The sequence below is a fragment of the Papio anubis genome, chromosome 6 (assembly GCF_008728515.1).
Source record: "Papio anubis isolate 15944 chromosome 6, Panubis1.0, whole genome shotgun sequence".
In the NCBI taxonomy this organism is placed as follows: domain Eukaryota; kingdom Metazoa; phylum Chordata; class Mammalia; order Primates; family Cercopithecidae; genus Papio; species Papio anubis.
In genome coordinates, this window is record NC_044981.1 from 35063420 (window position 1) to 35084810 (window position 21391).

The 21391-nt window shown below is 53.8% G+C and overlaps 2 protein-coding genes and 1 pseudogene across 8 annotated transcripts in view; 2 read left to right on the forward strand and 1 right to left on the reverse strand.

Annotated features, from left to right (window-relative positions):
* Nucleotides 1-4650, forward strand: part of RAB44 (RAB44, member RAS oncogene family) — a 35749-nt gene extending 31099 nt beyond the window's left edge. The window contains exons 13-14 of one of the 2 annotated variants that reach the window (XM_031667671.1): nucleotides 2044-2115; nucleotides 3434-4650. In XM_031667671.1, the coding sequence (XP_031523531.1) occupies nucleotides 2044-2115; nucleotides 3434-3526 (165 nt within the window). In that variant the 3' untranslated portion in view covers nucleotides 3527-4650. Of the gene's footprint in view, nucleotides 1-2043; nucleotides 2116-3433 lie in introns of those variants that run through there. The other variant, XM_031667672.1, reaches the window with a different exon arrangement.
* A 903-nt stretch (nucleotides 4651-5553) lies between these two features.
* On the forward strand, nucleotides 5554-9703 carry LOC110743065 (annotated as a pseudogene).
* A 2369-nt stretch (nucleotides 9704-12072) lies between these two features.
* Nucleotides 12073-21391, reverse strand: part of CPNE5 (copine 5) — a 95236-nt gene continuing 85917 nt past the window's right edge. For all 6 annotated transcript variants that reach the window (XM_003897525.4, XM_009205028.4, XM_009205029.4 and 3 more), the window contains 7 exons: nucleotides 19487-19533; nucleotides 17661-17842; nucleotides 16665-16792; nucleotides 16327-16429; nucleotides 15539-15596; nucleotides 14965-15038; nucleotides 12073-13773 (listed from right to left, as the gene is read on the reverse strand). In XM_003897525.4, the coding sequence (XP_003897574.1) occupies nucleotides 13555-13773; nucleotides 14965-15038; nucleotides 15539-15596; nucleotides 16327-16429; nucleotides 16665-16792; nucleotides 17661-17842; nucleotides 19487-19533 (811 nt within the window). In that variant the 3' untranslated portion in view covers nucleotides 12073-13554. The remainder of the gene's footprint in view (nucleotides 13774-14964; nucleotides 15039-15538; nucleotides 15597-16326; nucleotides 16430-16664; nucleotides 16793-17660; nucleotides 17843-19486; nucleotides 19534-21391) is intronic.

Sequence of the window (21391 nt, forward strand, 5' to 3'; positions counted from 1 at the left end):
AGCCTGGCCGCCTCTGCCTCCCACACAGCCCCGGCCTCTGGAGATGCGTTTTAAGCCCAAACCCGAGGCTAGAGTGGCGAGGGTGATACTGAACCTCATTGTTGAATTAGCACATTCCCACACCATGTCCCCACCTACATAAGAAATAGCTTCAGAGTAAAAAGGTTTTAAAAGCTTTGCTTAAAATTCCCAATCAAATTTTAATTTTATCTCTGGTCTCTAATTAACGTGCTGCCTTCTAAGTTCTCCTATTTTAAGACTCAAATTCTCCCTTGGGATGATTACATCAAAAGCTCCACTGCCAGACAGTGAATACTATTTATTCATGAATAGCATTTAACCACATTCCAGAAAATCTGGAGAGAATAAAAATAGAGGGGAAAATCACTCCTCGCCCCACCTCTCACGCAACCCCTCTTGGCGTTTTCACACCGCATTTTCTTCCTGTTTCTCTTCCCACTTCCCATAAGTCATGAGGTCATCATTGTGGCTCCTGCCTGAAAGGAAGTTTTTTCTTTTTCTTTTTCTTTCTTTTTTCTTTTTTTTTTTTTTTTTGAGCTGGAATCTTGCTCTGTCGCCCAGGTTGGAGTGCAGTGGCATGATCTCGGCTCACTGCAACTTCCGACTGCAGGGTTCAAGCGATTCTCCCACCTCAGCCTCCTTAGTAGCTGGGACTACAGACGCGCGCCCCCAGACCCAGCTAATTTTTGTATATTTAGTAGAGACGGGGTTTCGCCATGTTGGCCAGGCTGATCTGGAACTCCTGACCTCAGGTGATCTGCCTGCCTCAGCCTCCCAAAGTGCTGGGATTACAGGCGTGAGCCACTGTGCTCGGCCTTTTTCTTAAAAGTAGTAACTCAACCCTTTGACATAGTAATTTATCCTCTAGCAATTTATCCTAAGGGAAGACTCGGAAGTAATAATCCCTAAAGGAACACCTAATGGATACCCATGTATAACGTACAATCGCACATGTTTATATGAGGGCTTTCAAATATTATTTATAAGAACAAACATTTGGCAGCAATTGGTGGTTAAATTGTGGATGTTCATACGAGAGGTATTTGCCATTAAGAATCCCGTCTTGGAAAAATATTTAAGGGTGTGGGGGAAATGTTTACAATATAATAGAAAATCATATAAGCAGCTACAAATCTAGATATAGGTTAGGTTGAAACATATGAAATTGCTGATATTTGACTGGGGCATGCCAAAAATAGCAATTTCATCTGGTTTAACCTAACTGTACAGGACATTTAGCCCCCGCCCCATAAAAGGGTTATATAAAACAGAATGGCAATATCTTCCCAAACGCTAACAGCAGTGGTTTAGATATTGAGCGTGTACTTCCTTATACTGTATCTTCCAATATTCTCCCAATGAAATATTTTTGAAATTAAAAAACATAACTGGCCGGGCGTGGTGGCTCATGCCTGTAATCCCAGCACTTTGGGAGGCTGAGGCGGGTGGATCACGAGGTCAGGAGATCGAGACCATCCTGGCTAACACGGTGAAACCCCGTCTCTACTAAAAACAAAAAAATACAAAAACTTAGCCGGGCGTGGCAGCAGGCGCCTGTAGTCCCAGCTACTTGGGAGGCTGAGGCAAGAGAATGGCTTGAAGCGGAGTCCCAGCTACTTGGGAGGCGGAGCTTGCAGTGAGCCGAGATCGCGCCACTGCACTCCAGCCTAGGCGACTGAGCGAGACTCTGTCTCAAAAAAAAAAAAACCTAACATTTATAAAATGTCTCCAGAGACCTTTCTCCAAGTTGGGATGCAGGCTTCCCACGCTACTCCGAAAGCTGTGAAGTGTCGTTTCAGTGCATTCTTTGACACCTTGGCCAGCCGGGGTGAAGGGACAGTGGGCAAAGGGCTTCAGCCAGGGATGGTGGCCCACGCCGAGACGGGGCTGTCTTGCTCGCCACTGAGGTCGGCTTAGAGATGCCTTGGGACTCTGATGGCCAGGACTTTAGCGGTGGGGTACAGCCTGGCCTTGCAGTTGTCTCTCCCAAGGCACACATGCCCCTCCCTGTCTAGCCTGCAGGAACTGGGGGTCTCTTTTGGGGAGTGCAGTGCCGCCTTGGAGTCTGGCCTGGAGCCTGTGGTAAACCTGGCCCAGGTAGTGCTGCCCACCCCCCCCGCCCCACCCACCCCACCCCACCCCAACCCCGCCCCACCCCACCCCCACCCCCCACCGCCCCACCGAATCCTCTGGGACAGCTCCAGCCCCACTCTTGACTCCCAGGTGGGACTGAAAGGCCCATTCTGAGGAAATGGGTCAGAGAAGCACCTAGTTAAAGACCTTGGCTCACCAGTCTGAGCGGGGGAGAGAGAGCCCTGCACTGAGTCTCCTGACTCCAGCTCTGCCATTCCCTTTCGCTGAATCACTCCCCACCGGCACTTAGGCTCTCCGAGCCTCAGTTTTTTCACTTGCAAAGAGGGCTGAGAAAAGGAGTGTCTTTCTTCTGCTCCCAAACTTCTAGTAGCTTCCATGGATTTAAAATAAAATTCAAATGCTTTGCAATGGCCTGCAGCATCTCCAGTGCCATCTCCCGTACCCCTGCACACACACACACACATTCACTCACACCCCCACAGACTCACATTCTCTCACACATACACTCACACTCACACACACACACTCACTAAGTTCCAGCCACTCAGAGACTCCCTCCCTGATCACCCACCTCTCACCACTGTTTTGGATCCCAGCCCCTGTTTGTGTCCTTCATGGCCCTTCTTGACACGACACATATTAATGGTATATGCATTTATCTGTTTTCTTGTTGTCCAGGAAGGCAGGGCCATGTCTGTTCTGTTCAGTCCCTCTCCCCATGCCTGGGACCCAGGTGCTCCAAAAACGAATACAATGAGTGAGAGATGAGGGGAGCTAGATCAGATGGGCACCGTCTGGCACGCAGTAAATACATCATGAAGAAAGGGAGGGACTTCTTTTGCTTCCCCAGCTACCAAGCTCTCTCTTGGCACTGAGCCATAGCCCTCTGCCTGGGATGCACCTCCCCCATCCTTTCTGCTGGCAAACCTTGTCCATGGCTCAGTTTTCAGTTCAGTCACTATCTCCTTCCTCCCCAGATCCCTCCAGGACCTGGTGTGAAGTCCCTGTGTGCCTCCCCATCATTCCTGGGCTGCAGTCACCCCTTTTCCTGTCTGTCTCTCTCACTACTCAAGGGAGGGAATAGTGGTTTCTCTGTCGTAGTCAGAGTCCTGCACAGTGCCTGGCACATAGTAGGCCAGAAAGAGAAGGTCAAAGTCTCAGGGGCTCAATTCTTCTGGTCTCATGTGGAATGCAGGGCAGAGGCAGAGCTGGTGTGGGGGTTGCGGGTGCAGCCTCCCAGCCCCCAGCTGCACCCATGGGCCCATCCATGCTTCCCCTAGGAGGTGAGAGAGAGGACTGATGCTCAGCATTGTCACATAGGTCACTCAGGATGCAAGAAGAAGGCCTGAAGGGCTCGCTGGTGGAGGTGACCCCCAAGAAGCAGCCCAAGAAATTCGGTTGTTGCTCCTGACCACTTGTCCTGTCCCGGGTAGGATGGACACCCGCATGGTTTCCTGTCCCTCAGCTCCTGTTCTTCGTTCCTGGACAGCAACGAAACAGAGGACCAGCTTGGAGGTTCAGGAAAACCCTTCTCAAATCAGGGACTCGGATCCCAAAGCAGGGCTGCATCACCTCTGCCTTTCAAACTCCAAAGGAGGGCTTTGTTGAGTGAACAAGACTTGGGGGGCAGGAGTATGGCAAAACTCTCCAAAGAAAGAAAAAGTCTGGAAAAACAACTTAAGGAAAATACACCAAAATATTGGCCACACATCTGTGGGTGATAAAATTATAGCGAGAATGTGTGTGTGGGGGGGTGTTACTTTCGATTTTACACATATTTGTATTTTCAGATTTTCAACAATAACGATATTCATTACATAATCAGAAAAAAAGAGATGAGGAGGAGAGAAACTTTCCAAGGAGCTCCCTTGGGTGCTGCTGGCTCCTAATTGGTGTAACCTCGTAATCACCGCTCAGTGTTAGAGCGGTCCCTCTGTGCTCTGCCTGGCAGGGCGCTGTTGGCCTGGTCTCCCTCGCTATTTCTATTTGCAAGCATGGGCTTTCTTCGGTTCCTGGGAAGAGTGATGATCCGAAGGCCTCTGATACGCCCTGATGCCCTCCTGTCTTGCAGAGCCCCGACCTCACTCCCTTTCCGCATGATACGAAACACACCTCACAGGGGTCACATTCGAGGGTCCCATCCCCTGCTCCAGTGCCACGGTGTCCCCAAGCACAGGGCTTCGGCCTGAGTTGTCAGTCTCTGGATGTATTTGAAGGGCAGCTAGGGTGTGGCTGGGGGTCCAGACAGCTGGGGAGCCTAGACTCAGAATCATTCACACACTCTTCTTTGGAGCTTTTGCAGAAGTTTCCGGAATTCCATAAAATTCACCTCCTGAATGGCGGCTGCACCTTATCGGCCAGGGCTGGGGTTTCTGGTGCCCTCGGAGAGCTTGCTTTAGAGTCTTAGAGAGACTGCCATGGTCTGTGTTTGTGTGTCTGTCACATCTTACCATCATCACAAATTGAATAGACAACATGTGCCAGGCACTGAGTTTGTTTGATTGTTTTTTGAGACAGGGTCTCTCTCTGTTCCCCAGGCTGGAGTGCATTGGCATGATCGCCACCCTCTGCAGCCTCAACTGTCTGGGCTCAAGCGATTCCCCTACCTCAGCCTCCCAAGTAGCTGGGACCACAGGCACGTGCCACCACACCTTGCTAATTTTTTAGTTATTTGCAAAGACAAGGTCTTGCTATGTTGCTTAGGCTGGTCTCAAACTCCTGGGCTCAAGTGATCCTCCCAATGTGCTGGGATGACAGGCGTGAGCCACCGCCCCCAGCCTGAGTTTGGTATTTTGTAATCCTTCAGGTACTGGGGAATTTCCTGGCTGAATCAATGGAAACCCCATAGAGGGACAAGCAAAGACAGTTCAAGGAACAGAGTTAGAGAGAGAATGAAGGAGAAAGAGGGAGCAACAGAGGCCTGTTGAATCACACAGTCTTAGACCCTGGCCCCAACCCCTCTTCTCAGTTCTGAAAGGAACGTCTCAGCAGCAGTGAGCCTTCCATCACTAGAGGCACACAAGCAGAAGCCAGGTAATACTTGGCAAAAGGTGAGGTAGAGAAGATCCCAGCATCTGAATCCACCAAAGTTGGATTAGATTCCCTTAACGGACCCCATTCAACCTCCAGACTCCATGTGGACGATTCCCATGGTCCAGCTGATTCTTTTTTTCTTTTTTTTTTTTTTGTTTTTGAGATGGAGTCTCACACTGTCGCCAGGCTGGAGTGCAGTGGTGCAATCTTGGCTCACTGCAACCTCTGCCTCCTGGGTTCACGCCCTTCTCCTGCCTCAGCCTCCCGAGTAGCTGGGACTACAGGCGCCCGCCACCACGCCCGGCTAATTTTTTGTGTTTTTTTTTTTTTTATTTTTTGTGTTTTTAGTAGAGACAGGGTTTCACCATGTTGGCCAGGATGGTCTCGATCTCCTGACCTCATGATCTGCACACCTCAGCCTCCCAAAGTGCTGGGATTACAGGCGTGAGCCACCGCGCCCGGCCCTCTAGCTGATTCTTTTACTGGGCGCTTCACTGATCCTTTTTTACCCCAATGTCTTCTCCCATCTCAGGTCCCCTCCCACAGCCCACAAGCCTGCCCCTGAACTGAACAGTTTCTAGACTGTGGTGTGCTCAGAGAGAGAGAGAGGGGTGTGGGCTGGAGTGAGTGATGCTGGCCCTGGGTGAGGACGGGAGACAGGTCCTGTAGTTGCTAATGGCTCTTTCTCTGGGGCCCAGGGACCTGGCAGGCACCAACATCTCTGTCCTGTGGGCCAGGGAGTTAATGAGGCAGATAGGCAGGGTGTGATTCCTGGGAGAGGCAGTAGAGCAGACATAGCTCCTGTCGTTTGGGGGCCTGGTACAGGAGTGGCCCCCAGGCCTCCCCGTTTCATCTCAGCTCTGCTCTGGCCTCAAGCAACTCAGATTCCCAGGAGGTGGAGTTCTGGGAGAAACTCCACACTGCCCAGAACCCTGTTTTGGCTTTCTTGGGCTGGATCCACCTGCTGGGCAGGGCACAACTGTGCAAGGACCGCCAGCCTTTCCTACTGTCAAAGGGCTCACAAGCCAGAGAACAGGACCCAGAAACCTCAGAGTAGCATACAGCAGGCAACGACAGCAGCAGGAGAAACTTGAGGTAGACTTCAGAGTGAACTTCCAGGCAAGTGGTGAGCTCTTGGGGCATGTCAGCCAAGGGGGCTCTGGCTTAGGCTTAGCCAGAGTCTGATTAAGAAAAGGAGGGTGGGACTGGGCTGATGGGACTCAGGCTGCTGAGTGAGAAGGGAGGGCAGGGGGAGAGAAGGAAGGCTGGGCAGGAGCTCTAAGAGAAGAGGGCTTTTTGGAACTGAGGGGGAGCAGGGGCAGAATGACACCCCTCCTTTACCCAGTGCCTACCACATGCCAGGCACTGTTCTGAGCACTTAGCTCTTGTTACTTCATTTAGCCCTCATACCATCAGGCGTGTTCCCCAATCTTACAGAAGAGGAGAGTACTGCATAGGGAGGCTGAGTAACTTCTCCATAGTCACGTAGCAAGTAAGTGCTGGAAACGGTGTTAAACCCAAACGCCGGTACCCACAGACTTAGCCCTGAAGTTATGCAACTGCTTACAGGAAAATGCGGAGCCTTCCGGGAAGCAGGGGCCAGGTCCTGAAGCCTCGTATTGCTCCCTGCCAATTCCTCTCCAGTAATAGTCCGTGTCATTGGTGGGTGTGGACCAGGAAAAAGTGACAAAAAGGCAGTGACAAATGCCAGGAAAGTGGCTGGAGGACAGCCTTCATCCAGGACAGGTCCTTCATTTCCCCTCCTCCTGCAGTCCCGGGAGCCGGTGGGACCTGGGAGGGTGGTCGACATCAGAATTCACAGAGGCCCCCTCTCCAGTCTCTCCTCAGCTGCCCTCAGGCACATTGCTGCCCTGGGGCCCCAGAGACCAAGCTAAGTGCCCCAGGCTAGGGCTCTGCAGGAGGGACTCAGAGACTCCTTCAAACCTGGCTTTGAGCCTGCAGGAGAAGGGTATCTCCAGTCCCCACCCCAGTGTGGGAGAAAAGGGGAGGGCAACTCCAATGAGGACTCCTCTGCTGTGTCTTGTTTGCTGCTGGATTCCCGGAACCTGGTCCAGAGCAAATGCTCAGGAAATATGTACTGAGTTAGCAGGCAAGCCTCTCTCCAGCTAAAGCTCCTGGGCCCTGGCCTGCAGGGCGGCCAGTGGTGACGTCAGCCACTGGGCTGACTCTAGTATGTCTACACTCCATCTTCTAGCCAGAGTCCTCCCAGTCGGGGGCTCCCCCTGCCCTTGACATGTGGGACACAGTGTGGGTGAGGAGAAAGGTCTGACCGCTGGGCGCAGACTCCCCCATCCTGCGAGGGGCCTGCACAGCATAACCTAGAGGGCAGTGATTCCCAAGCTGGTCTGCCCTTCGAATTATTTGGGGTCTTTCAAAAATGCCAAAGCCCAGACCAACTATGTCATGTCTCTGGGGGTGGGACCCAGGTTTCTGTATTTGTGAAATTCCCCAGGTGGTCCCAATGTGCAGAGATGCTTGGGAACCACTGGGAGGGGCTTCACACCTTCTCAAAGCCCTTTCAGACCCACTTTCCCATTTGAACCTCAGATTAAACCTGCTTGTTTCACAGGGCAGAGTTTTGTCAAAAAATAGGTACGTGTGTGTATGTATGTATGCACATATGTATTTATCAGATTATGAAAGCAATGTGTACTCCTTGCAGAAATTTTAGAAGTAAATTTTAAAGAAGAAAATGAAAATTATCCTAGTTTTATCACTTATGACAGTTACTATCGACATCTGTTTTATTTCTTTTATTTCCTTGCTTTCTTACAGCTGAGGAAACTGAGGTAGATAAACATTAAGTAACTCTCCCAGGGGCCAGGGGGAGAGGCTTAGGCCTGTAATCCCAGCACTTTAGGAGGCTGAGGCATGAGAATCACTGGAACCCAGAAGGTGGAGTTTGCAGTGAGTCAAGATCTCGCTCCAGCCTGGGTGATAGAGTGAGACTCTGTTTCTAAATAAATAAATAAATAACTCCCAGGGTACTGGAGCTAGCAAGTAGCAGAGGCAGGATTTGAATCCAGGGCACTGATGGAGTCCATCCCATGGGGTTGTCATGAGGTCTGCAGGGGCCAATGTGTGCCAAGGACAGGCATGTATCTGGGCCCACTACATGTAGGGGTCTGTGAGAAAAGGAGGCTCAGCAGGAACGGGGAAGGCGGCCTCTGGGGCTGACTGGTTTCTACTTTGTCCTTGTGTGTCTGAAACAGGAGAATGGAGCCCAATGCCACGTTCGACACGCAGCTCACGGCCACACCTGAGTGACTGCTCCGACTCATCTTTGCCGGGGTCTGTGGCCTTGTCCTGCTGGTGGGGCTGTAGGCTAATGGGCTCATGCTGCTGGTGGTGGGCCGGGACCCGGGCGCCCCCCACCCGCTCCACGCCCTGACCCGAAACCTCATGATGAACATCACGCTATCTCACCTGCTCTTCGTGGCCTGCGTGGTGCCTGTGCTGCTGCTGAGCTTCCTGCAGCACGACTGGTGGCTGGGCCTTGCCATCTGCACCATTAGCCACCATGTTCTGCACCTTCTATAGCGTGGTGGCCACGGCTCTCCTGCACCACGTGGCTGTGGCCCTGCCTGACCTGGACTTCCCAGCTGGCTGGGGCAGCTGCTTGCTGCTGTGTGGGGCCATGTGGGCCCTGGGCCTTACTGCATCCCTGCCCGACTGGCTGTTCCAGAGGGTGGCAGTGGAGGAGGAGACAGTGGGGGCTCCCGAGACCCAGGCCTGCCTCTTGCTCCTGAACCCTGCTGGGACCTCCTGCTACTACTTCAGCCTGCTGGGAGCCCTGGCCTTCCTGCCATGCATGCTGGGGCTGGGCTGCTCTTTCAGCCACGTGGGCTGGCTCCTACGGACACAGCCCCGAGGTCCCATGGGAGAGAGCATCCAGGAGCATCAAGAGAACACAGCTATGGGCCACCTGCCTGCCACACCGGCTGCTTTTGTGGCCTCCAGCCTCTGCACCTTCCTGGCCTACTCCAAGTGTGCTGCAGCCCTATCTTCTGCTTCTACCTCTCCCGCCCCTTCCGGGCAGGACTCAGGGACCTCTTCTGCAGGCCGATGATGGCCAGGCATCCCAGAGATGTGGGAGTGGCAGCCACAGTGATGGTGACTGTCCAGCCTGGCCATGACAGGGCCCCAGGAGGCCTGTGGGGCCTGGCAGGGGTCTAAGAGTATAGGCTGATGGATGGTCTGAGACTCAAGGGAGATGGGAAGACCCTTAGGGACCTGACAGCCCACCCCCTCTATTTTACCAGTGGAGAGACTGAGACCCAGCGGGCAGAGGGCCCAACCAAGGTCACAAGGCAACTAAATGGCTCAGTGAGAGCTCACATCTCTAGGTAACCAGGTGGATCCTCCCACTCCACCTTCAGGCTCAGATACCTGTAGGCTCCACTGCTCTCTACTTGTGTGATCCTGAGCCTCTGTGTCTCAGTGTTCTCATCTGGAAAATGGGATGACGATAGTACATACCTTCTTCACAGGGTTGTTATGAAGATGAATTTAAACACATGTAAAGTGCTTAGAAAGATGCTTAGTAAGTGCATATGTGTGCTGGTCATTGCTACTATTACTATTTTATTTGTATTAATTCAGGGGCATTTGAGGTGAGTGGACAAGAGGAAGGCAGAGGGGCTTCCAAAGGCAGAGAAGTGGGTGGAGAATGATCTGGGGGGTAATAGCCTACGGTCCTTAATCCTGAAGGCCAGGAGATTAAGTAGGGGGAGCAGAGGACCAGCCACAGCCTGGGCGGTGAGCTCAGAGGCGGGACAGCCTTTCCTCTCTCTGCCCACCCCTCCAGCTCTGTTCCACACACCCCTCAGTCCAATAGCGGGACAAAAATCCAGTCAACCATGCAGCCATGAGTCTGGGACTGTGAATGTCTGAAGCCCTCCTTTCTTCCCTGTGGCTTCTCTTCCTGAAGCACCTGGGACAGGGATCCCTTTCAGGGCCCTTTTCTTCTCTCCAGAGCCCAATTTGAGGTCCCCATCTTTCCCACCCTCGGTGCCCTCCCTCTGGGCTGCTCAGGGCAGGCCTCAGTCTTCTGTGTTGGCCTGGAAACCCGGGAGATTGTCTCTACTGAAATTCCCAAGACAGCATGTTCTGCTTAGTGACGGTGTTACCAGCGAAACACACACACACACACACACACACACACAGACTCTGTGATACAAAGCTTGAGAAACGTTGGGTTGAACCAGAGCAAACTGGTCCCTTTGCTGTAGGACTTAACAGAGCCTTGAATACCCAAAAGGCCACTGAAACTCTTGAGAGGGAAGCACAGCAGGCAGGTTCCCAAGCTCCACACCAGGGAGCCAGTGTTCTGTGGACCACACCTTGGGAAAGAATCCACCAGATGCTACGGTGTCGGGCACAGCAAAGATGCTCTTGGCGTCCCGTCCCGCCCCCAGCAGTGGCTCTGCGCCTCAGTCCCTCTGCCAGGCAAGCACCCTCTCCTGACACTTTCCCATGGCCCCTGTGGTGAGGTGACATGAGCTGCTGGTTATGGGAACTTCCCTCCTTCCAAGCTGTGACCCCACCCTGTTCCCACTCAAAGCGTATCAGAATGTAAGTCACAGGGGCATGTTAATTATAGGGACAACCGTGAATCAGCACCCATTTACTATAAAATCATAAGAAGTAAACAAGTCCCAAACTTTGGTACAATTAGTTCCAAATTTCTTGTGATGTTCAGGGTGGGAATGGCTGCCTGGAGGGCTAATCTGGGAACAGACTTGCCCAGAGAAGGGAGAAATCCCCTTTTGCTATGATCCCTGGTCCCTCATGGCCACAGGGATTTACATGTGAAGAGGAACAAGAGGAAAACAGTGTTTCTTGGGCACCTAAAATGCAGTCGGTCCTGGGTGCATGTCACGTACGTCATGTGCAACCTTATGTACTCGTCACTCTGGCCACGCGATGACCCTGCAAGGGTGGGGGTGGGGGTGACGACCCCACTGCACAGGGGACGCCAGACTCCTCATGGCACAGTGACTCTGGTGCCCACAGATTACCCAGCCCCTGATGGCTTGGTGTCAGTACACCATGGTTGTAGGATTTCCTCTCTCACTGCCCGAGAGCAGGGCCACCCTTGAGGGTGCAATTCTGTGTGTGCATCTCCAGCATGGTCTCCAATGCCTGAGTGAGGCCTGGCACTCATGTTTGGTAAATACTTGTTGAGAGATGAGTGAATGAGTGATCAAATGCAATAAAGCAATCCATTTATTTTAGAGGAAATTCTGATGATGTTACTCACTTCTCTCACCTCCTCAATGGCTTCCCGTTTCACTCAGTAAATGCCAAAGGCCTCATCATGGCCTACACGGCCCACGCATTCTGGCTTCTTCACCTCTGCAACCCCATCTCTAGCACTTTCCCTTCCTGCACTCAGCTCCAGCCACACCTGCCCCGCTCTCCTGTAAACGCACCAAGGATGCTCCTACCACAGGGCCTTTGTACCTGCTGGTCCCTCTACTTAGAGCCCCTTTCCCCCAGATATCAGCGTGACTCCCTGTCTCACTTCCTGGGGGTTCACCTCAACCATGACCTCCTCTGAGAGGCCCTCTCCAACCACCTCATGGAACACATCACCCTCCTCCCTCATGTGTCTTTAGAACTCTTGCCACCACCTGAAATGATGTTACTAGCCTATTTATTGATGTGTTTGCTGTGTCTCTCCCATACTATCTGTGTGTGTGTTGTAAGCTCTGTGCGGGGACAGGGCCTGTGCTTTGTTCATGGCTGCATCCTCCATGCCTAGCACAGAGCGTGGCACGTGGCCTTTGCTTGTAAATCCTACTGAACCAAACAATTGAAGGAAGCCACAGAGGAGAACGTGGACCCTGTCAAACAGCAACGTCAGTGCTATTTTTCAGAGAAGAAAGAAAAACATCATGCTTTACTAAAAGAACCAAATTTACTTCAGTTTAAGGCAAATTCCACACAGAGACTGTCTCAGAGACGGGCACAGAACCAGACACCGTAGAAACACCACCACCATGCATGACAGGGAAGCAGAGGCAGGCAGAAGACGGGGGCCTGGCCCGCACCAGGCATGGAGAGGTCAGTGGGCTGAGGAGCTCCATGCGGCAACAGGGACTGGCATGCATGACCTGCTCCCCGAGTGGGCAAAGGCGGCTGGGTGGGCCCAGGAGGGAGATCCCCTTCTTCCCTACCTTTCCCACAGCAGGGGCAGCGCTCAGGCTCAGATGCCAGAGCCCAAGGCTGAAGGACTAGGGTGTATTTGGGGTGATGGGATGGAACAGGGTGACACAAAAGCCAAGGCGACCTCGGGTAGGGTCACATCAGTTAGGAGTAGGATGTGGGGGAGCTGGGCATGGGATGAATGACCCTCAGGATGTCAGATCTAAAGGAAAACCTGGGGCCATCTGGTCAACCCTCTTGTCATACAGACATGGAAATTGAGGCCCAAAAGGTAGAAGGTTCTTGCTTGGGTTCCCACATTAGGCAGTTGGGGGAGGCAGGGCTCAAACCCAGGGCTCCTGTCTCCTAGCCTCATGGGATACAGAGCAAAGAGCAGGGGCAGTGTGGGAGCATGGGGCTGAGCCACTCCTTACTCAGGCCTCCAGGTGGGCAGAGGCATGGGCACCGAGGGCCCTGGGAAGCCTCTGGAGGGAGGAGGGGATTCCTGAAGCCAGGAGTCAACCGTGGAAGTGCCTGTGGGCCCACACCAGGGAGAGGCCTCCACAGGCTGTGTGTCTAGAACTTGCATCGTACTGAGCTCAAGAGGCACCAGAAAGGGCTCTGTGCTGAGCAGCCTCCACTTCAGGCCCATCACATGGCTGACGGTCCATGATTACAGCACCCCGTGGGTCCCCGGGGCTCCCAATGCATCCAGTGTCCCTGGGAGGGGGCACATGTTCAGGCCTTCCTGCAAACCCATCAGCTTCATGGGGTTCACTGGAAATTGGGCACAGGATAGACCACAGGGCGGGGGTCAGTGATAGTAGACACCATGGGTGGATGGGACGGAGATGGGGGTCTGGAAGAGGCCAACCCCAGGCTTCAGGGTGACAGGGAAGCAAATAGGATTGCCGGGGGTGGGCGACAGGGACCCCCAATCACCCCTATTGTTTACACCTTCCTGACTGGGCTAGAGCCAGGTACTGGTGAAGAAGAGAAGGGCTAGGTCCCTGTGTACCCCGCTGTCACCTGTGCGCCCCTAACTCCCTGGGTCTGGGCAATAAGTGAGGCCAAGAAATTGAGGAGGGGGTCTTCAGAAGTCCCACCCCTTGGCAGCCTCCCAGGCACACAGATGTCCCAAAGGCCGGGCAGGCCAACTTCGGGGAGTCTGGGGCCCCGGCCTCCTGTTCACCTGGCCTCTCCCAGGCCCCAGCCACCTGCCTGCTGAGACCAGGTTCAGATGTGTGTGTGCAAGGGGGACGCAGGGGGCGTGCGGGCTGGGGACTGCGAGGGCGAGTGGGTTGGTGCTGCGGGTGGGGGACGTGGGCGAATGCCCTGTGCCTTCATGTAGGACACCAGTTGGTCAGGGATCTCTGCCAGCACGTCTCGGGCCAGGCGGGCCATGCTCAGCACGTGGTTGCCTGTGCGGTCCACGTAGTCCCGGAAGGGTACAAACTGGCAAATGGGAGGGCAGGGTCAGGCAGTGCCTCCTGTGGGACCCTGGTCCCCAAAATCTCCAGGCCTGGGGTTGTATCCCCACCCCAATCCCAGCCTCTGCTCACTTGACTCAATCCCCCCATCTTTGTGAATGACCTGAGGGACTGTATCCCCCAACTCCCTGGGTTTGGGCAGTAAGTAACTACAGTCATAGTCACTATTCTTTCATTCACTTGACAAATACTGAGCCCTAGTCCACACCAGGACACACCATGGAACAAGATTCTCCACCTCAGCACTAAGCACAGCACTCAGTAGGTGCTTCCAAAATACCAACTGAATCCCTGACTTCTGGGGCATGTGCCCTCCTGGGTCTCCCCCGACCTGTCCAGCAGAGCCCTCTCTCTCTCTGGCCTCTCTTCATTCCTTTTCTCTCTGGGGCTAACCTGGCCAATGCCTAATGCCAGGCTTCTTCCCAGAGGGTGCCCTCCATCCTGAGCGCCTCCTCGGTTCACTCCTGCCTCCAGGCCTTGGCATGGGCTGGTCCCGCCTCCCAGGTTGTCCTTGCTCTGGTTTCTAGCCCCCTGTGTTTGGTCTCCACCCCTGGGATACTGGGCCTCAATTTTTAAGACAAGGGGTTATGGAGGATGTCAGTTTTGTCTTCTGCATCTCCTGAGCACTAGGGCCTCCTCTGCAGGGGATGAGTGGGGGAAGTGCTTGCGGAGGGTGCATTCTTCCGCGTGACTGCGCGGAAATTCCCTGAGGACAAAGATCTTTCTGCTCATTATATTTGCATCCTTCATGGAGATGCTTACATTGATTCAGTTAACCAAGCAATGCCCATTCTTGGAGAAGGCTGTAGCAACGCTAAAGACACTGCCTCGGCCTTCAAGGGGCAGAAAAAAACAGAACGAGGCTGACCACAGAGGCCTGGGGGCTGAGGAAGGGCTGGCAGAGGGTTCTGGCCTCTGGCTGGGCACCCACAATGTTAGGAGTGTGTCCCAGGCGTGACAGAGAGGGGCCCAGCCCAGAGCACAGCATGGCTGAGGAGTGACTCCTACTCCCTTCCATGACGACTGGGGCACTTTAGGGCTCTCGGTGCCTCCCTCCCAGGCCCTTCCCCAGGGAAGCCCCCAAAGGGGCTGTGAGCTCAGCCTGGCTAGAGGGACTCTTGAATTTCCCGTGGGGCAGGCAAAGTCTGGGCTTCACCTGGACAATGTCGCGTTCAGCCAGCTTCCCCCGGGAGGAGATCCGCACGTCGTCACCATCCAGCTCCACCATGGCTGTGAGGGGAGCAGTGTCATGGGGGGGTGAGATTAATGGTGGACCCCTGGGCCTGGCAGGAGAGTGGACTTGTCCTTCCATCCCGGGCCAATCTGGGGCTGAGACCATTGGCCCATGCCCCATGTTAGAGACGAGGAAACTGAGGCCGGGGCCAGTTTCACCGATCAGGTGAGCCTCTGACTTTGAGCCCAGTGCTTTGGCTCCCCACACTCCCCAGACTCCCAGGGCTGGGGGAGAAAGAAGTGACTTGGGGCCTCCTCCCCACAGCCTTGGGATGTGGGTGTGGGTGCGCACCCAGATCTGACACACCCCTCCCTGCGCAAACAAACGCACCCCACACCCTGCACACTCACCCAGACACACACGCCCAGGCGGGAGCTCTTACTCTTTCAGGAGGGATCATTCCCAAGGGCCCGCAGCCTCTGGGGAAACAACTGGGGTGGGGGCAGGGGTACGTGGCTAGGGAAGGAAAGGAGGGGAGGGCAGCAGCTGGACTCACCGTCGAACTCTGCCTGGCCCACGCCGACGATAATGATGGACATGGGGAGCTTGGCAGCCTGGGAGACAGCATGGGGGGCAGGGGAAGGTTGGACCCATTTGGGACCCCGTTAAAAGGAAGGAGAAATCAGGGGCAGGGACAGGAAAGGGTGGGCAGAAAAGAAAAGGGAGAGTGAACATGTAGAGACAGAGGAACACAGAAAAGGGGGGATGGGGGTACGGAGAGGGAGGGCACTCAGATAAAAAGCAAGGGAAACCAGGCTGTGGCCCGGAGGAGAGAGGGAGGGTGGTGGGGGGAATGGATCATAGGTCTGCTTTGGTGAGTCACCCCTATCCCTTCTTACAGGGAGACCACGGCTCAGAGAGCCATGTTCCTGGGCTTCCCCAACTCTGAGCCTCCCCTCCCACTCCCTTGACCTGGCCAGGTCGGCCTGGGGAAGGGGGAAGCAGTCCTAGAGATGGGTTAATGAGGGAGCCATCGGGGTCTGGAGGGAGTAGACAACCCACTGTGATTAAGAGGTGGGAACAGTGCTCAGCAGCCAGATCTCTCATGATCTGGGCACCCCTTCCACTCCCCAGAATCCACTATCCAGCACCGGACTCTGCAGCCAGAGGCCAGGAGGCGGACAAGGGCAGTGGGGCCCAGTGAGGGAGGGAAAGGAGAAGCCCCGCCCAAGTCACCTCCAAACATTTCCCTAAAGTCAAGGAGGTAGGCATACTCCCAGGGTTCCCCTAAGGGGGAGGAAGACACCCCTCAAACCGCCTCCCCACTGCACACTCCTTGCTTACATTGACAATGGCCTCCTTGGTCTGCGCCATGTCCGAGATGACCCCGTCTGTGATGATGAGCAGCACCGAGTACTGGGAGCCGTCCTGCACAGCCGCTGCATTCCTGGGTGCGGCAGGCAGGGACTAAGGTCTGTCTGCCGGGCCTCTGGGCATGTTCCCCGCTAAACAAGGACCCTGAACACTTTGGAGGGTGACAGCTCTTGGGGGAATCTCTTCAGGGTCAGGGCTCCCTGAAAGGCAAGTGTGTGGGAAGAGACACCCCCTCCCACCACCCAGAGGCAGCCAGTATGGAAACGGAGGCCTTGTGAGTGCCTGGAGGCGGTGGCAGTGGCACTCACCTGGCCACATGGGTGACCACGGGGGCGAAGTTGGTGGGGCCGTACAGCTGCACCGTGCGCAGGCTGCGGTGGTAGGCCTCCAGGATGCCGTCGATGCCGCAGCACGAGGGATTCTCCTGGTTGCCATTCTAGGGGACAGAAGGCGGGGAGGCTGAGCCCAGGAAGGACGGACGGGAGTGCGCAATGTGTGGGAACAGAGCCAGGTGGGGAGGTCAGCAGGCCTGGGATCCCCCAGCTCTTCTCTGGTGTGGGGTGGCGGGGCAGGGGAGGGAGCTACCAGGGCCCATCTTGAAGCAGCACGTGCTTCAGGTGAGCTGGGTCCAAACCTGCTCCTTACCCAGCTCCCTGTACCTGTTCAGAGACGCCCCAAGATCCCTGGCTGCCTCCCTCAGGGAACCTTGGGTAAACCCACTCTGCCCAAGTGGGTCTGAGCAACTCAGGAAGGAGCTGTGGCTGATCTGTCCACATGCATACTGGGCCCAGCACAGCACCCTGCACCCTCAGGCATGGGAGGGACGTCTGCTGTGCCTGAGTGTCCCCAGCTCATGGGAGCCAGGGAAAGGGGTGGCCTGTGCAGTCATCTCCACAGGGCCCAGGCCGCCCAGATGATGCCACGCTCCACATCACCCCAGGGATCCACCTCATCCCATCTCAGCACTGACTCAGGGATACCCAACCCACACCACCTTGTCCGCTTTGCTGGGGCCCTGAGGGATGGGTCAGCCACAGCTTGCCTCCACCTCCACCTGCGTCTCGTCAGGAACAAGGAGGCCAGAGCCAGCTGTGGGCAGGCACTTCAGATGTGGAGGGGCAGCATCTGTGATCAGGGAAGGGGGTGGGTTTCTGGAGCCCCCTACACACAGCAGGCAGTCTACCCCCACTGAGGCTAAGCCTTAAGTCCCTGGGCTCAGAGGAAGGGAAATGTCCCCCCACCCCCAGCTTGTCACCACACCCCCAGCCTGGTCAGTCCTCTCTCCCACCAGCGGGACCTCCTACCAGCGGGAACTCATGGGACACCCTGCCATCGGGGGGCAGCTTGGCCCCGAAGCCCAGGGCAGGGAACATCTTGTCGCTGTCGTAGTGCTGGATGATCTCTCCGACGGCGGTCAGGGCCAGCGCGTAGGCGTTCAGCTGGTAGGGACTCATGTAGTGCAGGGATGTGGACTGTGAGGGGTTCCCTGCAATACAGGACATGGGAATCTTTGACCATCTGGACCCACCAAGTCACCCTGGGTTCAGAATGAAGAAGGGGGTGTCCAAGGGCACCCCTAACTTTTATTAATCCTTGACTCCTCTCTTTCTCTCATATCCTATATTAAATCCTTCAGCAAAACAGATCCGGAATCCCTCCTCATTCTCTCCTCCTCCCCATACCACCATCCTCTTGCTTATAGGATGCAGCAGTTTCCTAACTGATCTCCCCGCTTCCTTCTGCCCTTGTGCCTCCAGCCCATACCCAGCACGGCAGTGACTGAGCCTATCCGCCTCAGAGAGATCATGCCTCTCCTCTGCCCAAAACGCTCAACGCTTCCACCTCCCGCAAAATGAAACCCAAAGTCCTCACGAGAACCCGCAAGGCACACATGAGTTGGCCTCCAGGTCATCTCCTACCCTCCTCCCTGTCACTCACCAGTCCCAGCCTCACCAGCCCCTCGCCATTCCCACCTCAGGACCTTGGCAATGGCTGTTCCCTCTACCTGGGACACTTTTCCCCAGATGTCCACATGGCCTGCTCCTTGGCCTCTTCAGGTCTCTGCTCAAGTGTCACCTCCTCAGTGTGATCTTTTCCAAGCAGCCTATTAAAAATTACAGCCTCCCCCAATCCTTCCTATCCTTCTTCCTGGCTTGATTTCCCCCCCCCCAGAGCCCTCTTCACTACTAATATAGTCTATATTTAACTTATTTGTTCATTGATGAGAGGGAGTACAGCACAGATTGCCAAGATACCAATCCTATCTACCTCCTACTAGCTATGTGATCCTGGGTAAGTTCCTTAACCTTAGCCTTAGTCTCTTCACCTGTAAAATCACAGCAATAATAGTTCCTACTTCATAGGATTGATGTGAGTATTAAACAGGTGCTATCAATATTATGATAATGATCCTCAGTGTTATTATTACTAAGGCCCCTCCCGGCTCTGATTGCCCAGTGCTCTATGATGCTAGGACCTACAGCTATAAGAGGGGCTCCTGACACCTGTTAAGGGCAGGACCTGGGCATTTTTGATTGGCGCAAAAATGAGCACTGAGCACCCCTAATAGAGTCTAGAGCCCAAGGAAGGTTGTGATGTTTCTAATCATGTGAAGTTTGGCACTGTGATTGCTCCTAGTGACCCAGCCACAGGCTGACACTGGAGAAATTGGGAGGAGGGAAAGAAGCCAGGGCAGCCCCAGCCAGGTAAAGACCGGGGTCCCTGGGCTGGATCCTGCCTCCCTGAACATCACAGAGCTCAGTCTTGGCTGTGGTTCTCCACTCCAGCCTGTGGGTTGGACTGCACAGAGGAGCTGAGATTTGATCCCGGGGTAAAACATCTCCAGGGCTCTCCATAGGCCCAGAGTACACACAACCCCATTCCTCCAGGGAGACTGGGTGTTCCTCAAGGACAAGGCTGTGGTTCAGAGCCCAGATTTATGTCAGTGGTCCAACCTGGGGATACCTCTGCCATCTTGGTTGTATCTTTGGTCCTCCAGACCTAGGTACCTCCTCTTTGGTGAGGAAGAGGCCAGAGAGTATGAGGATCATGGTCCCATCCAGGGCCAGACACCACAGCCCTTAAAAGTTCTCTCCTCCCACCCTGCTCTTCTGCCCATCCCCCAACTCACCATTGGAGGCAGTGAAATCAATGGCCACAGTGAAGTTGATCTGGGTCCTAGAAGAGGGAGAACAGCAGGGGAGTCACCTGGAGGGAGGCAGGGCTGTAGGAGAGGGGACAGTGCTAGACACTGGCTACCACCCTGGCTCTGCTGCTTGCCAGGTATGTGGCCTTGGTGAAGTCACTCATCTCTTTCTAGTTCTGGAGTGCTGAGATAGTAATGCCAGCTATGCTCCCCTAAAAGGGTTAATGAGCATCAGAAGAGTTAGGCAGCAGGAAAGCTCTTTGAAGATGATTGTGTTCTGTGTGGGCATGTGGCTATGATCACTTACTTCCTCCACAAACCCTGCCCCCTGGGCCCACCTGAGCAGGCTGGGTGAGGTTGAGTCTCATTGGATTGCTGGCTCAAATTTGGAGTGAGATTTGGGACAAAAACTCATTTGACAAAAAAGAGATTCAAATAGACATTATGCATCTCCTAGAGAAAGTATAGAATACCACCCATGAAGTTGTCTTACCAAAAAATTGAACCTGATTCTGATTGAGGCTCCAGAGCTGTCTAGTCAGTTACAGGAAATACAGGGGACAGAGGAACACATTAAATGACACCACAGAAGATGCAGCCAGCAAAATCCAGTCTTTGGGAAACTCTGTAGAAGCACTACCAGAGTCAGCAGCAGCACCATCTCCTGGGAATATGCTGGGCCTCTCAGACTCCATGTAGCTCTCCTGAATCTTTTTTTTTGAAAAGAGGTCTTGCTCTGTCACCCAGGCTGAAACGCAGTGGCGTGATCACAGCTCACTTCAGCCTCAACCTCCTGGACTCAAGCAGTTTTCCCACCTCGGCCTCCTGAGTAGCTGGGACCACAGGCACACACCGCCACACCTGGCTAACTTTTTTTTTTCTTTTTGTAGACATGGGTCTCATTATATTGGCCAGCCTGGTCTTGAACTCCTGGGCAAAAGCAATCCTCCTGCCTCAGCCTCCCAAAGTGCTGGGATTACAGATGTGAGCCACCACATCTGGCTGAATATTAGATTCCCTTGGTGGGGTACAGGAATCTGTGTTAGCAAGCCATTCAGGTGCTTGGGGGGAATTAATAGATGAAAAGACAATTAAGAGATCAACCTACCAATCACAGCCTATGGCTCTTGCCTGGATTTCTGACTCAAACAAGCCAATTTTAAAACTATAAGATAATTGGGGAAATATAAACACTCACTAGATATTTAGTATTAAGGAATTGTCAATTTTTTAGGTGTGGTTATGTTTTATAAAGAGAGAGTCCTTATGTTTTAGAGAGACATCCTAAAGCATTTGGGGATAAAATATGATGGCTGGGATTTACCTTCAAATTGTATATTAGGAGGCTGAGATGGGAGGATCAATTGAGACTAGGAGTTCAAGGCCAGCCTGAGCAACATAGTGAGACCTCAAAAAAAAAAAAAAAAAAAAAAAAAAACCCCACTACAATAAAAAAGAATAATAAATAACTGAATGAAGGGGAGAGTGCACAAAACAAGACTGGCTATGATGTGGTAATGGCTGAAACTGGGTGAAGGTTACTTGGGGTTGATTATACCTTTTCTCCACATTTGCATGTGTTTGACATTTTCTATAATAAAAAGTTAGGTTTTGAGGATTCAGATTCAGGGTTGAGACTTTCTGAGGGCTTGGCCATTCCAGGTTCTGTGCCGGGTCCAAACAGAACAAAGCTGACAAACACAAGTCCCTGATAAAGTCTAGTCTTATGGTTCTCACATGGCAGTGAGCATAGAATCACCAGGGATGCTTGCTTAAGAAGATTCCAGGGCTCCACCCCAGAAATGCCAACTGAGTTGGTCTGGAGTGGCGCCCAGAATCTGCCTCTTGAACAAACGTCCACTGCCTTCATCCAGGGATTACGAGGACAAG